At 36.5% G+C, this 23,332-nt stretch overlaps 1 protein-coding gene across 1 annotated transcript in view; it reads right to left on the bottom strand.

Annotated features, from left to right (window-relative positions):
* The window catches only part of EIF3M (eukaryotic translation initiation factor 3 subunit M), a 23,684-nt gene extending 472 nt beyond the window's left edge, over positions 1–23,212 (bottom strand). Inside the window, exons 1-10 of the mRNA XM_044259031.1 lie at positions 23,101–23,212; positions 20,638–20,770; positions 19,553–19,691; positions 19,147–19,270; positions 18,897–18,991; positions 7,441–7,524; positions 6,398–6,497; positions 5,685–5,766; positions 1,288–1,431; positions 191–251 (exon numbers count right to left, since the gene is read on the bottom strand). Of these exons, the coding sequence (XP_044114966.1) occupies positions 191–251; positions 1,288–1,431; positions 5,685–5,766; positions 6,398–6,497; positions 7,441–7,524; positions 18,897–18,991; positions 19,147–19,270; positions 19,553–19,691; positions 20,638–20,770; positions 23,101–23,142 (1,004 nt within the window). The 5' untranslated portion in view covers positions 23,143–23,212. The remainder of the gene's footprint in view (positions 1–190; positions 252–1,287; positions 1,432–5,684; positions 5,767–6,397; positions 6,498–7,440; positions 7,525–18,896; positions 18,992–19,146; positions 19,271–19,552; positions 19,692–20,637; positions 20,771–23,100) is intronic.
* Between the last annotated feature and the right edge of the window lie 120 nt (positions 23,213–23,332).

The following is a 23,332-nucleotide window of genomic DNA, read 5'->3' as shown; positions in this document are numbered from 1 at the left end:
TAGGACTCTTTCATTAAATAAGCTAATCACATTCAGTCTGAACTTTAATAAAATTATGATAAATAGCAACTATTTAACTACAGTCAATGGATTAAGAACACCACCTTGGTTCTCTAAACATTTAAGTGAAATAATCAGAACAAACTAAACTGTTCTACAAAATGCTGCAAAGTCTTAAAATGTGTCTTACCTGACAACTACTTTCCTCTGGGTCTGATCAATTTTGCAGTAGACCATTTTAGTTCTTACTGCTGAAAAAAGATGTTTTACATGATATGTTATATGGAAAATCCCCAAGAAAAACAGCTGAGATATAAAACTAAACCACAATAAACTTGACAATTTTCAAACATCATTTTATAAACCAGCCCTCTGAATCTAGTCACAAACGCAACAGTGTGATGGAAGCAAGAGGAAGGTCACACATTTGTCCTATGCTTGCTGGGTGAATCTATACTAAATATCACAGTTTTTATTAAGTATTCTAAGTGTTCTCCCCTACAATTCCGTATGGGAGAAAACAATTTCCTAGTCAGATATTACTGCTTTATAGGACAGTTTGAGACTTACAGCATTAAAAAGAAACCATGTCAGTAGTTCTGTACGTTAATCTTGACTTGACAATTCTCCCAACTTTCCAAACTTTGAAGCCCAGGAAAAAAATCTGAGTAACAATTAAATCGTTTTATAATGTAATTGTTGGTAAAGGTCCTGTTTCTAGCCAATGATAAAAAATGGATTATGATTAATATTTACAGATCATTTACTATGTGCCAGGCACTGGGCTAAATAAAGTGCTTTACTTGCATTAATTCATTTAATCCTCCCAACCACATATTAACTCCCTACACTACTGTTTCACAAAGGAAGATCTGGCCCTCAAACCCAGGTCTAATACTAAAATCTCGGCTCTTAACCACTATGGTATACTGTCTCAAGGCTTTTACTTTGTATGACTTCAAGGGACAGAATACCAAAAAACCACAGAGCAATTTGTATTTCCACTGAATCTTCATTCTACTAAAAATATACTCTACAAGTCTAAACATACATATCTGCTACAAAAGAACCCGGCTTTTTCAGAATACAACTCAATTTCAAAATACAAAATCTTTTTTGTTTTCTTAAGCAGGCTCCATGCTGAACATGGGGCTTGAACTCATGACCCTGAGATCAGGAGTCAGTCGTATGCTCTGAGTGAGCCAGGCACCCCAAGATATAAAATCTTATATTTCACAAGGTAAGAGAAATTCTAGGAAAAAAATGAAAATATTCTAATTGTCTTACCATCAATAACAAATGCTTCAACATCATCGGCTCCAATCTGAAGTTCTTGCTGCATTGTGTCAAAAGAAATTTCTTTATTTTCCACTGCCATTCCCATAAAAGTAAGCAGTCTCATTTTTGCCATATTCTGTTCATGTAATAGACCTGAATAACACAGTGGTAAAGTCTGATAAACAACCAGACTTAAAGATCTGCACAATTACAACTCCTGTGTCAAAAGTCACTGAGCATTTACAGAGTAATTCTGACAAAGCTGCTTATATTTGCAAACCATAAACTCACTCTATAGTTAATTATGGAGTATTACAATTATTTTTCTAGATCTACATTTCTTTACTGCTATAGTGCCAAAGGTCATAGGTTTAAAGTTAAGAATGGGCTATAAAATGGTATTTTGCTTAAGTCCTAGAACTTCTGCACATTTTACATTTTTTATAGTTACACATTATAGGAGATAAAATGTACAAAGTTTATTTCATAAGAATATTTTTAGGGGCGCCTCGGTGGCTCAGTCGTGAAGCGTTTGCCTTCAGTTTGGGTCATGATCCCTGGGATGGAGCCCCGCATAGGGCTCCCTGCTCAGCAGGTAGCCTGCTTCTCCCTCACCCACTCCCCCTGCTTGTGTTCCCTCTCTAGCTGTCTCTCTCTGTCAAATAAATAAAATCTTTTTAAAAATTTCTTATTTAATTATTTAAGCTTATTTTTACTATTTGCTCTCCATTTAAACACAGGATTCCTTATCTTTTTGTTCTGTTAGTATTACCAGTACACACGAAGCCTTAAAATATTTTTATATACATTCAGTTATGAAAACATTCCATTTCCCAGGTCACTCTGGATTTAACAGTTAAGTCAAAAGTGTGTTTATCACTTAGCAATTATAGGCTACACTGATTACCAGATAAAATTAAATAGTACCATAAACAGTGATACCTGAAGTATAAAACTGCATAAATAATTCCAATTTTGCCTTATAACTTCTAGTGAAACATGCTGTTAACAATTATTGAGATCACAAACAACTATTAGACCCAAAAGGAAACCTAATAAATTACCCAGTCCTGATGCTTTCATTTTAAAAAATAAGAAAGCTCAAGAGCCAAGAGATTAAATGACTTAATTAGTCAAAGTGTCAGTACTAGGCCTAAAAAATACATTTGCTTATAAATGACTAGTAATACACATAAATATTTATAAATCCTAAATATCTAATTATTGCCATTTCCTAAGTGGAAACTGAATTATAACACAGTATCATATATACTTGACTTGATGCTAACTTATAAAAACAAGTTTCTAAAATTAATCTAAAATTATATGTTCCTTTTCTCTAAAATTTCAAATTATGTAAACTGAGCAAATGATTGATCATGTACCCTCTAATAATTAAGAGCCCCAAGTTTCTATTGTTAAAAAAGTTCTAAGCACTCCATAAATAAACTTGAAATTTATAACACACATTAGCAGAAGACAAGGGAAGCCCATTAATACAGGACATAATCATCTGTTAATTAGCTGTAATTATGATGCAGGCTTTCTATTTGGCACAGATTCAACAAAAACATGATCATCATAACTCAAATGAATGAGGTATCTAAGGTAAGTATTGCTAACTGGGTTTAATGGAAATCTACAAGCATCAAAAAATCAATTAGTGCACATTAACCCTAATTAACAAATGCAAATTAGATGCTGATTAACTTTCTGAAGCAAGAAGGTAGTAACTGTATAACACCAGATTACATGTAGACATGTTAGGGCAATTCAGTTGACACGGGATAATGCTTACTGTTGGCCCAAGTTGTCAGTGTTAATAAAACAAAGTGTTTTGATAAAGTGATGCCACCTGTAGAATCTAGACATTTGTAACCAGACTTTCAATTGTAATAAATGTTAACAATACATGTAAAACCAAATATAAACACATTTAATAAGATGTTTTGCCAAAAGCATCTTTTACAAATTTCTAATAAAAGATAGCTTATTTGCATACATGTTCAAGAAAACTAAAGGCAAACCAGGGACTAGACTCCCAGTTGGCACCATAAATAAGAAACGTTATGTTTTTCCTATCATAGAGAACTACTAAAGATTTTTCCCAATATTCTTAAATATAAGAAAATTCCCTAACATTTCCAGTTCTCTGGGCATCTCTTTTAGTATCTCAAGTTTCTGAGATCTAATCGAAATACTATTTTACTGCTACTCTTTGTGTAGTTATAAGCTTACCATAAATTTAAGAATTTATCAGAGAAATGAAGATTATTTCTAGAGTGATTATGTAAAACCATTATCTATCTTACATGTAGAAACCTGCATGTTAGAACTTGTTCTCAAAATCAATACTATTAAGCCAGTGAAGTATGAGTTAAAGACTTGTAGAAAGCTGTGCTTTGTTTCATGAAACTAGAACATTACCTTCAAAGAGGAAGTCACAGTGTTCCGTGTCATATTTCAATTTTAAAGTTATAAAAAAAATCTAATTTTATGGAAACATTTATTCATTACTAATATGTCAAAACCTTAATGCAGTAATAAAAAAATGTGCATCATTGAGCAATTTCTGCATTGTCACTGACCCGTCTTAAAATGCTGCAATATAGAAAACGTAATTTTAATGCATGCAATAGCTTATGAACCAGTGCTCCTTTGAAACAGTCAATTACACATCAATGGGGGAGTGTCAAAGTGTTAATTACTACTCCTTTTTCCTTGGTGCGTAAATAAAGAGGTTGCTGACATTAACATTCCATCACATAGCTTCATGCCACAAAACAAATTAACTGGGACAGAATGTGGTTTTCTGGGTCTAGTGCACCTGGCAAAGCATTCTACACAAACACACTTGCATCTACTTTATCTTGGTATATTTCAAATGCCTTATTATGTTTAGAATAATTTAATCTTCCCCAATTCCAATGGCTGCACAAAATATACATATGATAGGAATTAATGATTGCCAAATTGAGGATAGTAAGTATAATCAAAATAGATTATAAAGGAGTTCCTTCACCTATATCTCAAACCATGAGACTAACAATTCAGTATTAACATGGAAAATATAATAAACCACTAAGGTGTTTTGATTATTGCCTAGCAGAAAAACAAAGCACCTCAGTTTCATAGTTGACTTTAGTCTCCAAAAAAACCTGGTGATTTTAGATCAATTTAAATCTGTTCAACTACAGATTTTCTAATTTTTCTCTTTGTAATTTCAGTATGTTAAAAACATGCTAGGGGACGCCTGGGTGGCTCAGTTGGTTGGACGACTGCCTTCGGCTCAGGGCGTGATCCTGGAGTCCCGGGATCGAGTCCCACATCAGGCTCCCAGCTCCATGGGGAGTCTGCTTCGCTCTCTGGCCTTCTCCTCGCTCATGCTCTCTCTCACTGTCTCTCTCTCTCAAATAAATAAATAAAAATCTTTAAAAAAAAAAAAAAAACATGCTGAAGGAAATTAAATACTGAATATATATGGAATTTGCTCAATGAGGATAAGATTAAATTCAGTTTGGCAAACGCAGAGCTCTGATTCTCTAGAAAAAAATTCAAAGATGAAAATCATATAAAGCTCACACTATGCTGTCTTCAACAAACTGTAGTAAAGAAAAGTTTCTCTCATCATGTAATTCGATTTCTAATTCCACCCACAGCTTCACTTAGATTTGCTTAACAATACATATACTTCTAGAATTTGTTAATATCAAGGAGGAAGTGTGTACTAAGAATAAAATATGTTATAGGGGAAAAAAAACCCACTTGTTTCAATTATGTAACTATGGCTTCTTTTTTAAACATTACCAAAAATATAAAGAGTAAGGGTCTTTTATAAACAAATAATTCTATTTTAAATAATAAAGTAGCTTTAAGTCATCAAATTTTGTCAGCTGTTAAAATAAGTACTTCTAAAAGTCACCACTGTGATCAAGGTAATGGTGATCCTTTGAGTTGCTTTTCTGCTCCATCCTCCATTCCACAATTTAAAAACACATGTATCAGTGATACTACTTCTATCTGAATCTGCTCCAACACCTGCTTCTTGCTAGAACTTTACCTCAAAGAAGCATGGTCTAGTAGACCTCATAGGAGGGCCCAAAGTCCAACAACCTTCTTATAGAGAGAAAAAAAAAGGCTTAGGTTTTCTGACTCCTAGTTTCATGCTCTTTCCACTACAAATGCTACAAATGCTACCTCCTTCTTGTTTCTGATTCCCAATTCATTCTGAATAATCTTTTAAACTGTTCACTGTTTGTTCTTATTTTATCATATTTCACTGGTTAGGATAATCTAAACAAAGGGCCAAAGTCCTATTTGCTGGATTTTACAGTACATGAGAGTTCTTGAAGAACATGTTCCCATCTTTCTTTATACCTCCACAAAGAATAAACTCCAAAACTTACCAAGTGAATCAATGAAGTCTTTATTATTCTGATAGAACTTGACATATGATGCCAGTTTAGCACTCACAAAAATGGTTAAAAGCTATAGATAGAAAAATAAAGATAAATTATTCAATACAGAATCAAGATTTATACTCAACGTATTTTTAAGACATTAATTCTCAGCAATAAAACTCTCAACGCTTCTTTTAGTGTAGAAATAGCAATCTGTTTGATCAAATTACCATCCAAACCATTTGCTTTCATTAAGACTCATTTAGATGAAGAATCAGTAAATACAGTGAACTCTAAGTAAGTATAGTGAACTCTAACTAAGCTACCCTGAAAGACGGTGGGAACAGCACAATGCAGATGGAAACTAATCCAAAATGTATTTATACTTATACTTGAGAAGTGTGTTCATGTGTTCTTAAATAACAGATTTCTCTTCCTAACGGGCTACCTGACACTGCATATAAAAAGAAATTCGTATTACTTATGTCCATAATAGGCAAGTATGGAGATGAAGCAAAGGGAAAAAGAACAGGTACATTCAGTGACTGGAGAAAAAGGCTGGTCCTAAATTTCATTCTGTTCTTGATATTAAAAAAATTAAGCTAACACCAGTTCTCTTTCTAGATCTAACAGTCATGTTCATTAATACAAAGAGTTCTGCTTCAATATGTTACATTTAGGAAAAAGAACATTTTTCACATTAAAGCTTAAGTACTTACATCATGAATAAGCTCGCCCTCCAAAAATTTGACTGGTTTTAAAGTGAGAAGATGGTCAAAAAGGAATGCATTGGGATCTTTCAATGCTCGTACAATACACCTTTATTAAAAAACAAAAATACAAGCTTAGAGTCCTGAGATTCAGAAACTTTTCACCAACTTTTAGAGATTGCAAAATACATTTAATTCAGTAAAATATCTAAGAGTTAATATACACAGCATAAAAGAAGCTACAGAATTGAGATTAAAACAGGCCAAAAAAACAGCTATATCTATTTTAACAAAATATAATGATAAAGTGGTTGTAAACAAAAACATAGGCGGAGAGAAAGCATGACCAAAATAGTGAAAGAGTAAAACAGCAGCAGCACCCTCCCAGGTGCGAGGCAGAGTGCTTTACGTGCATTACCTCATTTAACCCTCACATACCCTGACACACTAGTTATCATGCCTCTTATCAGTGATGAAACAGGCGCCAAAAGAACTTGCCCAGAAAGTACTAATTAAGTGGTGGAGTATTTGAATGCAAACAGCCTTACCTCAGAGTTAAATATCTTTCCCACAAAGTACACTTTCTAGCAACACCTAGGTCCCTGTAAAGCCATACCCTATAGACAAGTTATTTCTGTTTCACAGATTTAAAAACTGATTCCATTATTATTGCTACTAAATAGGATTGTTTGAAGCCCTTAATCTCATTAGCAATGGGCTATTAGCATGCTACCAACCTTACCTCATCTACACACTTCAACATTAAGATAAAATCAACCCGAAATTAGGTTCTACTTGTCAGACTGGGGTCATCACACCCAAATCAGCAATACCTCAAACAGAAAGTATGATGTGGCTATTCCACGTACAATCTATGGTTATTCCAATACCAAGTCCTAGATTTTAGTAACTACAAAGGAATCACCCGAGAGCACACAGTATCAAATGGCTCGGGATCACTGGGCTGGGAGATGCAACCTCCCAGTTCTGCTGGAGCTCAACCTCCAAGCTGCAGGTAGCCCCCATCAGAAAGACAACATGTTCAATATTACCTGTGGGCATCAACTCGAGCCTGGGAAGCATTGTCCTCCGTGTAACTTCCTAGCAATTCCACCATGACCTTTGAAGCAGCATCACTAAAAAGAAATATTGCTTTAGACATGTTGATGATACCTACAATGGTTACCAAGAGACATGGTCCTGCTCTATGGGAAAAATCACACAACTTTTCCTTCTAGTAACAGCTAACAAATAAATGGCATGATGGTAGCTAGAAATAAAAAACCAGTAACAGATATGCAAAGAAGAAAGAGAAAGGAATCCAAGTATATCACTAGAAGCCAACAAACCGTGAAAGAAAGCAAGGATCAGAGAAAATCTACAGAAACAATCACAAAGTAACAAATTGGCAATAAATATACATAAATAATTACTCTGACTGTTGAAAAGACTAAACAATTAAAAGAAAGAGGGTGACTGAGTGGATTAAAAAACAAGACCCAACTATATGCTGCCTACAAAAGACTCATTTCAGACCAGAAGATGCACTTAATGTGCAAAGGGATGTCAAAAGAAAGCTTAGGTAGCAATACGTATATTGGACAAAATAGACCTAAAAACACAAACTGTAACAAGAGACAAAGAGGAATACTATATAATCATAAATGGGACAATCCAACAAGAGGATTTAACAACTGTAAATATTTATGCACCCAATATGGAAGTACCCAAATATAAAACAGTTAATAACATAAAAAAAAAAAATCAGTAGTAGTATAGTAATAGTGGGGACTTCAACACCCCACATACATCAATGGACAGATCAAACAGAAAATTGATAAAGAAACAGTGGCTTTGAATGACACACTGGACCACAAGGATTTAACAGCTATATTCAGAACATTCCAACCTAAAACAGAATATACATTCTTTTCAAGTACACAAAAACCATTCTCCAGAATAGATCACATATTAGGCCACAAAACAGGTCTCAACAAATTAAAAAAAAAATAAAAAACAAAAAACAAAAAACAAAGTCATACCATGCATTTTTTTTCTGACCACAATGCTATGAAACCAGAAATCAACAATAAGAAAAAGAAATCTAAGAAAAGCTTAGTACATGAAGGTTAAATATCATGCTCCCAAGCAATGACTCGGTCAACCAAGAAATCAAAGAGGAAATCAAAAATTACATGGAAACAAGTGAAAATGAAAACACAACAGTCCAAAACCTCTGGGATGCAGCAAAAGTGCAATAAGAGGGAAGTTTATAACAATACAGACCAACTCTCAAGAAGCAAGAAAATTGCAAATGAACCACCTAACCTTATACCTAAAGGACCTGGAAAAAGAATTTAATACCCAAATCCAGCAAAAGGAAGGAAATACTAAAGATCAGAGCTGAAATAAATAATATAAAAACTAAAAAAAGCCAACAGAACAAATTAATGAAACCAGGAGCTCATTCTCTGAAAAAGATTAATAAGATTGATAAATCTTGGGCGCCTGGGTGGCTCAGTGGGTTAAGCCGCTGCCTTCGGCTCAGGTCATGATCTCAGGGTCCTGGGATCGAGTCCCACATCGGGCTCTCTGCTCAGCAGGGAGCCTGCTTCCCTCTCTCTCTCTCTCTGCCTGCCTCTCCATCTACTTGTGATTTCTGTCAAATAAATAAATAAAATAAAATAAAAAAATCCTTTAAAAAAAAAAAGATTGATAAATCTTTAGCAAAATACATTAAGAAAAAAAGAGAGGTGTCTCAAAATCATAAGAAAAGTAACAAACAACACCATAGAAATAAACAATTTTAACAGAGTATTATGAAAACCTACATACAGACAAACTGGACAAGTCAGAAGAAATAGGTAAATTCCTAGAAACCTATAACCTACCAAAACTAAAGCAGGAAGAAATATGTAGTTTGAACAGACCAATTACCAGCAATGAACTTGCACCAGTAATTTAGAAACTCTCAAAAAAACAAAGTCCAAGATCAGATGGCTTTGTAGGCAAATTCTACAGAACATTTAAAGAAGAGTTAATACCAATTTTTGTCAAGCTACTCCAAAAAATAGAAAAGGAAAACTTCCAAATTCATTCTATATGGTCTGATACCAAAACCACATAAAGATGTCACAAAAAAGGAGAACAAGGCCAATATCTCTCATGAACATAGATGCAAAAATCCTCAACAAAATATTAGCAAACCAAATCCAACAATACATTAAGAAAATCATATTCCGTGATCAAATGGAATTTATTCCACAGATGCAAGAGTGGTTCAATATTCACAAAGCAATCAGTGTGATATATCACACCAAGAACAGAAAGGATAAGGACCATACGATCATTTGAATAGATGAAGAAAAAGCAGATGGCAAAGTACAACATCCATTTTTTTAAAAGTTAATTTCCTATTAATTTTTCTTTTTTAAGATTTTATTTATTTGTCAGAAAGAGAAAGAGTTTGAGCACAAGCAGAGAGAGCAGCAGGCGGAGGGAAATGCAGGCTCCCTGCTGAGCAAGGGGACCAATGTGGGTCTCGATCCCAGGACCCTGGGATTATGACCTGCGCCAAAGGCAGACGCTTAACCAACTGAGCCACCCAGGTGCCCCTATAATATCCATTTGTGATAAAACCCCCTGCAAAGCAGAACTGGAGGGAACATACTTGAACATAAACAAGGCCTTATACAAAAAACCCACAGCCAACAAAATACTCAATGGTGAAAAACTGAGAGCTTTTCCCCTGAGGCCAGGAAGAAGATAAGGATGTCCACTCTCACCACTTTTATTCAACACAATACTGAATTCCTAGACACAGCAATTAGAGAACATAAAAAAATAAAAGGCATCCAAACTGGTAAAGAAGCAAAACTCTCATTATCTGCAGATGACAAGATACTATATACAGAAAACCCAAAAGACTCTACCAAAAAACTACTAGAACTGATAATGAGATTAGTAAATTCACAGGATACAAAATTAATGTACAAAAATGTGCTGTATTCCTATATACTAACAGTGATGCAAAAGAAAGAGAAATTAAGAAAACAATCTCATTTACAATCACACAAAAAAATGACAAAATGACTAGGAATAAATTTACCTGAAGAGGTGAAAGACCTCTACTCTGAGATGATAAAACACTGATAAAAGAAATTCAAGATAACACAAAGAAATGAAAAGACATTTACATGCTCATGGGTTGGAAGAACACTGTTAAAATGTCTACACTACCCCAGAGGAATTGACACATTTAATGCAATTCCTATTAAAACACATTTAATGCAATTCCTATCAAAATACTAACAGCATTTTTCACAGAACTAGAACAATTCTAAAATTTGAATGGAACCACAAAAAAAAAAAAACAGCCAAAGCAATCTTGAAAAAGAAAAAGCCAGAAGTTTCACAATTCCAGATTTCATATTACAACATGAAGAGATGGTTAAAATAGTATGGTACTTAACAGACACATAGATCAATGGAACAGAAGAGAAAACCCAGAAATAAACCCACAATTACATGGTTGATTAATCTTTGACAAAGGAGAAAAGAATATCCAATGGGTAAAAACGAATGGTGCTAGAAAAACTGGACAGCTACAAGCAAAAGAATGAAACTGGACTTTACACAAAAATAAAATCAAAATGGACTAAAGATCCAAATGTAAGACCTGAAACCATAAAAATCCTAGAAGGGACCACAGGCATTAATTTCTCTGACATCAGATGTAGCAATGTATTTTAAGATCTGTCTCCCAAAGCAAGGGAAACAAAAACAAAAATGAACTACTGGAACTACATCATAAATAAAAAGTTTCTGCACAGCAAAGGAAAAAATTAACAAAACTGAAGGCAAACTACAGAGTGGGAGAAGATATTTGCAAATGACATATCTGATAAAGGGTTAGGATCCAAAATATACGAAGAACTAATACAACTAGAACACACAAAGAACAAATAATCCAATTAAAAAATGGGTGATGTCCAACAGACACATGAAAAGATGCTCAATGTTATTCATCATCAGAGAAATGAAAATCAAAATTGCAATGAGATGTTACCTCACACCTGTCAGAATGGCTAATCAAACACAGGAAACAAGTGTTGGCGAAGCCCTGTGCACTGCTGGTGGGAATGCAAACTGGCACAGCCTGTTTGTATTCAAAGGGATACACGCGCTCCTGTGTTTACAGCAGCATTATTTACAATAGCCAAACTGTGGAAGCAGCCCAAGTGTCCATGAATAAATGAATGGATAAAGATAAATATACATGTGTGTGTGTATATACATACAAACACAGGAGAATATTATTTAGTCATAAAAAAAACACTTGGCATTTGCAACATGGATAGAACTAAAGAATACTAAATAAGTCAGTCAGTCACAGAAAGACAAATACCATATGATGTCACTCATTTGCAGAATTTAAGAAAGAAAACAAAGGTGGGGGGTGGGGGGAGACAAACCAAGAAACATTCTCTCAACCCGAAAATAAACTGATGGGTTATCAGAGGGAGGTGGGTGGTTGGGATGGGTGAAACAGGGAATGGGGATTAGAGTACTTATTATGATGAAAAAATAAAGTGATAAAAAAAATCCCACCATAAGTAAGTGCCATGAAAGAAACAAATAGTGATGTAAAAGAGTAACACAAGCAGAGATAGGGAGTACACAGGGAAAGCCTCTCTTTAAAGGAATGACATATAAGAAGAAAATATAAAGGATGTAAAATAAAATAATTGGCCATAAAAAGTGTTGGAGGTGAAGGCTGGATAACTTCTGGGCAAAGGGAAGACCAAGTACAGAGGACTTAGGTGGGAAAAAAGTTTTGTGTTCTAGAAATTATTAGAATAGCATGGCCAAAGTTGAGCCAATGCCATGTATTTAAGTAACTCTACTAAAAATATTCTTCCAATTAAATTATCCTTAAAGTTATGCAGATGATCAATTTCAGTTGTAGTAAAAAGCACAAAATGAAAAAAAAAATAAAAAAAAAAGCACAAAATGTATTCATTCAATTTGAGGTCTTAGAAAATGTTTATCTTTACCCTTTATTTCTTCCTTTAAACTCATGAATCATTGGACAGTTATATTCAATTCAACTTGAGCAAAACAGAAGGAAAACATAATCTGATCTTCCACATGAAACAACTTTCTGGCAGCTATATTAAGAACTGTCTGTAGTAGGAGCTGTATAATTTGTTTTAAAAAATTAAATGGTACTTTAAAAACTTCTACAAACTAAGGTTTATTAAAATACACACATGTAGGGGTGCCTCAGTGGCGCAGTGTCTGACTCTTGGTTTTAGTTCAGTTGGTGATCCTGGGGTCGTAGAATCAAGACCCGTGACAGGCTCCATGCTCAATGAGGAGTCAGCCTGAGATTCTCCCCCCCGTTCCCCCTACTTTTGCTCTAAAATAAATAAATCTTGGGATGCCTGGGTGGCTCAGTCTGTTTAGTGTTTGCCTTCAGGCTCAGATCATGATCCCAGGGTGCGGGGATCGAGTCCCGCATTGGACTCTCACTCGGCTCAGCGGGAAACCTGCTTCCTCTGCCTGCTCTGCCTGCTGGTCCTCCTGCTTGTGCTCTCTCTCTGACAAGTAAGTAAAATCTTTAAAAATAAAATAGATCTTTTAAAAAAATACAAATGTAAACACAGAAGTGGTTAAGTGGTAACCAGCATCTTATATATAGTGACAGAACTGTAAGAATCTGAAGAAATTTTAATGAAAACCTGTTTTACTCATTGTTAATTATCTTGAGATACTCTACAAACACACATGCATTTCATTTTCCAGTTTTAGCAACCACAATATTTCAACCTAATGTATCTTATAAGCTAGAGACCTGAATTCACAAATACCAGATAAAAAATTTCATTTAAAGTGCACAGTGTCTGACATACAATCAAGGCTCAAAAAAAAGTTACATGATTTGCACTCATCAACCACCAACATAAGTAAAATAATGAAGGAGAGGACCCATAGATACAAGCATTCTTACTAAAAGGGCAGAGTGCATCTCAGAATTGTAATTCAGAAGCAGGAAAGAAAATTACATTTTACATGTATTGGGCAAAAACCAACCTTAAAATTTAAATCAGCAACATGACAGCAACTTGTTTATTTGAATAAAATAGGCATCCTCTTCTACCTTTCTTAGGGTGGGCAGCATTTATTCATCCAGGGCCCATAATGCACCAAATACCCTGGGCATGCACAATAGTTGACAGATTAAGGTTCCTAGCCTTCACTGAATGCACAACCTCACAAACCTCTGAGGCTGTTTTATGCCATGATGAAAATAGAAGGTGCTGTAGGAGAGAGGCATTTAACCTCACCATGACAGTAGTGCTTTAGGCAGAGAAATGAAGTTGAGTGTAGGTCATCTAGACCAAGAGCAGGCAAACTTTCTGTGAAGAGCCAGCCAGGAAGTACTTTAGGTTTGTAGGCCACAGTGGTCTCTGCTGCAACTACTCTAGTCTTGGCAAAAGTAGCCACAGACAATACATAAAAAAGAGTTAAGTATGACTGTTCCAATAAAATTTTATGGACACTGAAATCTGAATTTCATATAATGTTCATATGTCATGCTCCCTTTGATTTTCTTTCTTAACCACTTAAAACAGTGAAAACCACTTTTAGCTCGTGGACCATAAAAAAGGTGCCAGCCCCTGGTCTAGACTGGGAAAGAGCAGGGTGCTCTTACAGCGGACACAAGTTCACGACATCCTGGGTGTGATAACCAAGAAGAAAGGTTTGTGTGCTGGGAGGAAACGGAGGGAGGGAATATCCATTAAACAAAGCAGTTTTTGTAGTCCGTCAACGTACCACACAAAAATGGCATGATTATTATCACATTCTCCAAACCCAAGCTACCTCAGTAGGTAACCTGGGAGTCTGTGTCAGGTCTTCCATGCTATGAATTTTGCATTATATCCTCAAGAAAAATTTGCTGAAACTTGTGTTTCACAAAATCATTATGGTTGCAGGCTGGAGAAAAACTGATTACACTTGAAGATGTCTCACTTAGGAACAAAGAGACTGAGAGAGAGAAAATGACCAGTTCATTTTGGTCACACTGAGTTTGAGGCAACTATGTGCCATACCTGAGTGGAAACATGCAGAAAAAGGTAGAAAGCGGCTGAACACAAAGCTCCAAGGCACAGAAGAGAAGCCTGTGTTCAAGACATGGATGTAAGGGTGCCCGGGTGGCTCAGTTATTCGGCTGCCGTTGGCTTAGATCATGATCCCGGGGTCCTTGGATGGAGCCCTGCATCAGGTTCTCTGCTCAGTGGGGAGCCTGCTTCTCCCTCTGCCTGTTGCTCTATCTGCTTGTGTGTGCGCGTGTGTTCTGTGTCAAATAAATAAAACTTTAAAAAAAAAAAAAAAAAAAAAAAAAAAAGACATGGATGTCCATTCAGTAGATGACAAAAGCCATGGGAATAGATGAGATGACCCCAGGCAGAGAGAGTGAAAAAAGGGTCCTAGGACAAAATCTTGAGTAATAGTAGTATTTAATGGAACAGAGAGAATAATTTACAAAGGCTGTCTGAGAACGAACTGCCACAGAGGTTGGAGAAAAACAAGGAGAGGTGTCATATAAGTCAAAAGAAGTTTCTATGAGGGAAGGGGTTATCATAGTCACACGGTGCTAAGAGGTGGAGGAAAACAGGAACTGTGGAGTGATTACAGGATTGCACCTATTCTTAGAAATGAAGGAACCAACAGTTGAATACTGGAAACTAATTCTGTAACATCAGAAATGGGGGAAAAAAAAAACCAGGGATCTTATACCTTCAAGGTGTTTTAACATTTTTTAATCTAAAAGCCCTCAGGAAGGGCATGCACTCTAGTTCCATAAACTACCACTTCATGTGCTTTTGTAGCCACTGCTTTTGCAACATATTTCATAAACAGTTATTCATTTAACAAATATGGAGTGCCTACCACATGTCAGACACTGTTTGAGTAATAAAGTCCCTGCCCTCATGAACTTACATTCTAATGGGGACATATAATAAACATTAAAATATATTAAGTCTGTTAGTAAGAAGTCCAAGGAGGAAATGATGAAACAGGGATGAGAGAACAAAAACAATGCAAGGGTGTAGGGGAGATATTGTTAGATACACAGCTGGGCAGAGAAGTACTTTCTGATGAAATAACAAGAGAATAGACCTGAAGAAGCCGAAGGGTGCCACATGGCTACCTGGGAGAAGTGTGCTCCACGCAGAAGGGCCAGTACTAAGATTCTAAAGCTGGTTTGGCCTCCCGAAGAAGCCACTGGAGGGTTCTGAATAGAAGGAAAACATAACCTGATATTCCGTGTTAAACAGAACTTTCTGGAAGCTATATTAAGAACTGGCTGTCCCAAACACGGACCATTTAAGAGGCTACTTCAAAAATCTAAATAAGAAATAATGGTAGCTTAGACCACAAGGTAGCATCCGAAGTACTGAGAAACTTGACTGACTTTAGATTTATCAGAGCTGACAGGATTTGATATTGGATTAGATACGAAGTATAAGACAAAAACAGGAACCACAAAGGAACCCCAGTTTTGGGTTTTGAGTAACTAGAAGCAAAGAAATGGCATTTCCTGACTTGGAGAAGGTTAAAAAAAAAAAAAAAAAAAAGATTTAGAAAGAAAAAAGGTTCATTTTTGTAGTTGTTGTAGGCGATGTCTTTTGAGTAAACAGAGATGTTCAACAGGAATAGCTAGGTATTTGTGGAGTTCAGAAGAGAAATACAGGGGGCGCCTGGGTGGCTCAGTGGGTTAAGCCGCTGCCTTCGGCTCGGGTCGTGATCTCAGGGTCCTGGGCTCTCTGCTTGGCAGGGAGTCTGCTTCCTCCTCTCTCTCTCTCTCTGCCTGCCTCTCTGCCTGCTTGTGATCTCTGTCAAATAAATAAATAAATAAAATCTTTAAAAAAAAAAAAAAAAGAGAAATACAGGAGATAAAAACGTGAAAACCACTAGCATGTAAATAGTACTTAAAGGCATGTGACTGAATGAGAGCACTCAGGCAGCAGTGGCTCTCAGCCAGGTGCCTTCCAGAGCATTTTTAAGTGCATAGAAGCTGCTGCAGCTGTTCTAATGACCGGGAAGCACCACTGGCATTTTAGTAGGTGAGGACAGGGATGTGAAGTATCTTGTACTGAACTTTAACAACTTAGCAATACAAAAAACTATCTTGCATTTGGTACTCAGCCTCACCCAAAATCATAGCAAAAAAAAAAAAAAAAACAAAAACAAAAAACGAATAACGTGCATACGGAATAAATGTAACTGAGCAGAAGTCATCCCAGGAATAAGTTATCCTAATGTTGAAAGAAGGAACCCACAAATAAGCTGTGAATGAAGAGAAGAACTGATGAGCACCAGGGTGGTGCTCAGTTAAGCATCTGACTCTTGATTTCAGCTCAGATCATGATCTCACCGGTCTTCAGATGGAGCCTGGCATGAGGCTCTGCACTCAGCAGAGTCTGCTTGAAGATTTGCTCCCTCTGCCCACCCCTCACTGTGATTCATGCATGCTCTCTCTCTCTCTAATAAACCTTTAAAGAAAGAGAGAGAGAGAGAGAGAGGAGCCCCGTGTAGATAAATGTAGAATCACTATGTTGTACACCTGAAATTAATGTACTGTATGTCAACTACACTTCAATGACAGGGAGGGATGGAGGCCCTAAAAACCAACCGAAGAATTTGTTTCAAGAAGGAAAAAGTGATCATCTGTGCCAAATACTTCAGGCGTTTTCTAGTATGTTAACATTAGGACATGTCTAGTAGAGCTTAAATGGGTACTGATATTCTATTTCAATTTCTCTGAAAATTAGATTTGGAACTCCTTAGAATAAGTCACTTCCCTTCTACATACTAGACCTACTAAACAGCAATTACAGAGAGCATCCAGTAAGTACTCCTCATCTCTGAGAAGCACTAGACATTCAGACGGAAAACATAACACTCATCATTTTAAATTGCTCTATCAGAAAAAAGACTAATTTCTTAAAGGTGAGCTTGAAAAATGAAAAGGATTGTAAGAATATCTTTTACTGAGTGCTGTCCCAATAATGAAACCAGTGTTAAAATGTAGATGAATAGGGGCGCCTGGGTGGCTCAGTGAGTTAAGCCTCTGCCTTCGGCTCAGATCATAATCCCAGGGTCCTGGGATCGAGCCCTGCATCGGGCTCTCTGCTCAGCAGAGAGCCTGCTTCCTCCCTTCTCTGCCTGCCTCTCTGCCTACTTGTGATCTCTGTCAAGTGAATAAATAAAATCTTTAAAAAAAAAAAAGTAGATGAACATTATTATCTTTTCAGCAGCCCTATGAGAGAAGTATTACTATTATTTCCACTCTGAAACTGAAAACAGAGTTACAGAGATGGTTAAGTTATTTAGTCATACAACAAGCAGGAGAGCCAAGACTTGAAATCCAGTAGTCTAGATGCACAGCCTGCCCTTCTGAAGTATGAATGAAAATAAGGATTCTTTCTCTAACAGCTTCTAATGCTCTCTCCATTTGAAATGGTCTTTGTTATAAACTATTTACTCTTAACACTTTACTGACTACTGGCTAGAATGCTGTCGTAAGTCTGCTGATTTATAATAGGTGGTAGCCACTGATCAGAATGAAATAGGCTATTAGTGCATATCCCTTACTTCTCTTTTCTGATAAAATGTTCCAACTTTAATAACAAAAATTTGCTCTTACATTGTTAAATATAAATAGCTGCAAAAAGTTTACATTACTTACTAGAAACATATTAACCTTGTTGACCCTAATACATTAAATACCCAGTACTATAAGCCAGTATAAAAATTGTGCAACAATAAAACTAAAGGAAGACTGTTTACTTTTTCTTTTTTTAAAAGTATTTAACCATTATGTGAAAAGAAAAATTGAAAAGCTAGGTCAAAAAGGTAAGATTATCATTTAACACAAGTTCTGAAAACTGAGCCAAACCTACCATTTGGTAAGCATCCTAAAATTGGGTATACAGAGTAAGTATTTTAGGTATGAAGTTTGCTAGGATGAATTAGAAACCCAAGACCTTGCAGAAGCTCAATAGGTACTCATTTAGTAAAGTCTATTGCAAAATTTGATCTTGGGGGCACTGTTTATATAAAAGGCTGACTGTGGGAACTCTGACTAATAGTCCCTCACTATCACTAAACAAAAGTGGTAGCACTATCTCATACTAAGACATCAAAGCATCATTAAATAACTTAGTCTAAAGTTACATAGAGCTTTCAGATAAACAGTTGTACCATTTTTTGAACAAAAGCAAGTCTTGCTTTTAAAAACATTTAAAGATGGGGAAAACTATTTTAAACTTTGTAGTTATGTTTAACTTAGTAGGTGAAATTTACGAAATACATTTACAGCAACTCTGTGAAGAACAAAACAGAGCAAAATCACTTACCTCACTTGTTTTTAAAAACAGCCTCAACTACTTATATTGCCTGTGAAGTTTTAAGTTAGTATGTTAATTCTGAATACCTTTTCTTACAATCCACAAGTGCCTCATAAAGGAGCCTTAAAAGGGTGTGTTTTTTTTCAGTGGTGAGGTTCCAATCAGAAATCCATTTTCTAACCTACAGGATTGACAAAAGGAGAGAATTTAGTGGCACAGCTGAACATAGTTTCATCATTTAAAAGGTAACATTTAGAACATATATATTTGCTATTTTAATTATAATACAGTCTGAACTTCTTATAAGCAGAACAAGTATTCCACACAGTAACTCACTTGATCCAGCTCAGTTGGAATATACTGGATGGCCCCACAAGATGCTGCCACTTTAATGAGGCTGCAATATACTGTATATCTTACAGGAGTATTCTTATCCATCCCATGGAAAAGGTTGCTTAGCCTGGTTAACAAAAAAAACAATAAAAGTGTTTCAGATGCGTAACTATGATGGTTAAGTTGAGATTATCTGCTCTCACAACAGACCTGAGACACCATTAATAACTTCACATTACAAGGAGGCAAATGGGGTGCAGAAAGGGTAAATGACCTGTCCAAGGTAACACAACCAGTCAAGAGCCACAGGTGACAGTCAAGTTCTGTAATTCTTGCTTTTAACCATTAAATGACAGCAACATAAAAAGAGATTCTTGAAAAACTGAGCCTCTTTCAGTTCTTAACTTACAACTGCAGTCTCAGAGATGGGCGTTCACCTTCCCGAAATTTGACCAGCTTTTCACACAGGCTTTCAATCAGAGCTTCTTGCTTGTCTGGTTCCAGGATCAATAGGAGGGATACCACGCTGTTCATCACACTTTCAACATCTACACATGTATGGATAACACAAGAGTGATACTATCATACTTAATGTGTTTAACTAAATATGTATTTCCAGTGTTTTCATACATCAAAGACCATTAAAGTTAAGATACTTTAGGAAGATGTAATCTACCTACTACAAAACAGTTTCACCAGAGGAAACTTTTCCTTCAATGGTGGGCATTAGGCTAAAAAATATATTATACATGAATTCAATGAAACTAATTCTGTTACACAGCTAACATCCAGAAAACACTGTACATTTTATTAAAGAAAAAGGAAATTATTATCTAAGATTTGGTTTCCAACCTGTAAAACAGAAGACTGATATACATGTCTATATATATGGTTACAATTTTTACTGGCAAGATATTCAATTGTCTGGAAGTTACTCCTTTGGTCAAGCTAAAATGCTTTCCCAAGTGAAGAAAACATTTATATATAAATAGGAAATTACTAAGAAATGAAAGTGATCAACTTCCTGGCTGGGCCATTGCTTTCTGACTATAAGTTATTAACTACAAACCAAATTTAATCGCAAACCTTAACTAGGGACCCCCAATTTTCAAAATTTCCCATTTTATGTCAATAAACAGGGAATCAGCCAAATAATTAACTTTCTTTTAGATTACTGGAAATTATATCCCATTTGGTATTAATGTAAAACTATGAAAAGGAAAGAAGAGCTTCACTTTTCTTCAGTTCATTCTGAAATTACCAGTATTGAGTGTATGCACTTAACACTCAAAAAAATCTTAAAAAAGATGTTTTCTCAAAATAGGCTTACTTCACAGGTATAACAGATTAGAATAACCTGAAAGTATGTGCAAAGGTTACGATTAAAAGACAACAGGGCTTAACAAGTCCAAGACAAATATACTTTACAGGAAAAATTTCAAAGTAGATCCTTTCTGATTAATAAGAAACATTACAAAAAAATTAAAAACAAACCTTTATCATCTTCCTTCAGACACACATCACAGGCCTCAATAATTTGAGCTAAATCTACATGAAGTCCACCTTCTGAGTTCTCTTCTGAAATTTCAGCTCCTTTAGATTTCAGATAAGCTCGAAGCTCAGCAGCCTGTTGAATCAAATAAGATTGCTATACACTTCTACAACTGACAATGCCAAAATTCAAGATACCAAACCACTCTTTTTTTTTGAAAAAATAAGAAGTAAATACTATACTTAATGACTTCAAATTACTATGCTGAAGTGCCTCTCTCCTTCCTCAGTCCCCCTCACATACTATAGGAGCCTCTACAAAACCAAGTGGCTACACAAACCCAGTATGACCCATCTGGATCACCTTCAGAATTTCTCTCCTACCACCTACTGCTGCTGAACTTCCAGTACACACAAAAACTTCTAATATATATCTAAAGTGCTTATGAGGGGGTTGTGTGTGGAGGAGAATTAATCCGACCTGGTAAATTCAACCTGTTTTAAAGTATACATAATATAGCCAATTTAAAAAGTTAGAGACATTTGGCATTCACGAAGATAATCATTTGTTAATAAAATGTTTGAGAACCTGTATGAGACAAGCATTCTGGGAAACAGAAAGATAAAAAATGATGCCTTTGACTGTTTTGAATAGAATACTTTTCAAATTGGATCTACTTTATAACTATTTTTTTTAGAATGCAAACTACGTATCTGAATCAGAAAGCACCCTGGGACCTGTAACTACAATGTCATATCCAGGTATTCAGACAATTTATACTCTAAAACGTATATATAATATTCAGTAAAGTGCCCTTTTGAGGGGTTGGTATTTATGGCAGCCAAACATCAATGTAGATGGTATTTAAGATAATAAAATGAAAACTTAAGCAGGGAGATGAAAGGATACCATTAGTAAATGCACAGGTATCACATTTTCTAAACCCACAAACATGTTTGGCTACCCACAACAGGTTAAATTTGTATATCTGATGGCCCTATCCTTTCAGATAACAACACAGTAACTTCACCTATGAGTTGGTATTATAAACTAGATTTCGTGAAACCACCATCACCATATCAAAGAGCATTTTATTGTTTTTATCTGTCATCCTCACTGGCTGCAAGTAGTTGTAGAGTAGAACAAGTAAAGGAAAAGAAAAAATCTGAACTCCCATTTCCTAGTCTACTCAAACACAGAATCTGACTAAAGTTGAAATTCTGAGGCAATCACATATCTACCTGAAAGGAATGGCTGATATCAAACTGATGTATTACAAAAGTAGCATAACCTAACTAGAAATGAAACTAACTTATCTTTAAAACTAAAATAAGACCAGCAACAAGAACTACCTCCATCTACAAATTCTTTCCTATGTTAAAATCAAATACTTTTTTGGGGTAATTCAATAGTCAATTTGTTAGTAACATGATTTCATTAATAATCATATATGCTCCCCCCCCTTTTTCCTTTCTAATGTGCTCAACTCCTTCCCTAGCCTCATCTGCTCCCCCAGAGCCCCCCATCGCCTTCCTTTCGTTTCCCCTTCTTAGTCGGTTCTTCAGGACTGAGGATCTGCACTGCTACCACGGGGAGTAAAAATCAACACCTGTAATTCTAACAGTCACCTTAGAATAGCAATGGTACTTTCAACTCTATAGAAACCAAATTTCCATGTTAGTGGGGTAGCAAAACATATAAAACACCTACGACTTCACAGAATATAGTTTTCAGTTCTACAAAATAAACTTAGAGAAAATAATTTCGGGTTTAACTCCCATCAACTACAGTTTAACTTTTGTTATGGGAAAAATTAGAAGTATCCGCCATGCATACCAAAGACCAAGCCCGAAATAAAAAATTTAAAAATATTACGATGGTTCACCACACGTAAGCCTCAAAGCACGAGGGTGAAACTGACGTTCTACTTTCAGATTGCAGAACTCTCACTCTCGTACAGGTAAAAATATAAAGTATGGGCTCCGTTTAAAATAGGGTCACCTTTGCCTCTGTGATCACAAATAAAACCATTTCAGCTCTACTATAAAATAATTTTTCCTAGACTGCTGACGCCGTCTAAAGATTCGCCACCTCCCACTCCGGATGTGGCTGCGTCTGGGAGACGGAAGCAGGCACCATTCCCAGTCAAAAAGTAGTGTCGTCAGAAGTGACACAGACTGGAAGAGTCCCGACGCCAACCAGGAAGCTGGCCTTAAAACCTCGGTCCACGCGTTGGAAACAACGGTCGGCGGGATACCCCAACTCCAAGCCAGAAATTAGCGCCGCGCCTCGTCTCACGGCCGGCCTCCCTCCCTACTGTCTTGTGTGCGGAGTGAGCGGCGGCTCTCAGCCCCGGAGCGGGCTCCGCGGCGCGGCGTGCCGCCCGCCTGGCCTTGGCTCAACCCTTCATAGCCCTGAGTCTCCCCCAACCCCGTCTTGGAGGCACTCGCTGCCTGGGAGCACACCTGATCTTCCTCACTGATGTCGATGAACGCCGGGACGCTCATGTTGCAGGCCCGGGTACGGCAGCAGCCCCGCTCGCAAAACCACGCCAACCGGAAAGAGAGCTGTAGTGCGCGGGGTGGCCTCACAACCGCTTCCGGGTTACCTTGCGGGGCGGGGCCACCGAGATAGGCAGGGCCAGAGAGCCAATCCCACCGCGTACTGGACAGGGAGCGCGCGCACTTGGGCGGGTCT

The sequence above is a fragment of the Neovison vison genome, chromosome 7, assembly GCF_020171115.1.
Source record: "Neovison vison isolate M4711 chromosome 7, ASM_NN_V1, whole genome shotgun sequence".
NCBI classification, from domain to species: domain Eukaryota; kingdom Metazoa; phylum Chordata; class Mammalia; order Carnivora; family Mustelidae; genus Neogale; species Neogale vison.
This window is presented reverse-complemented; position numbering and strand designations above follow the sequence as displayed.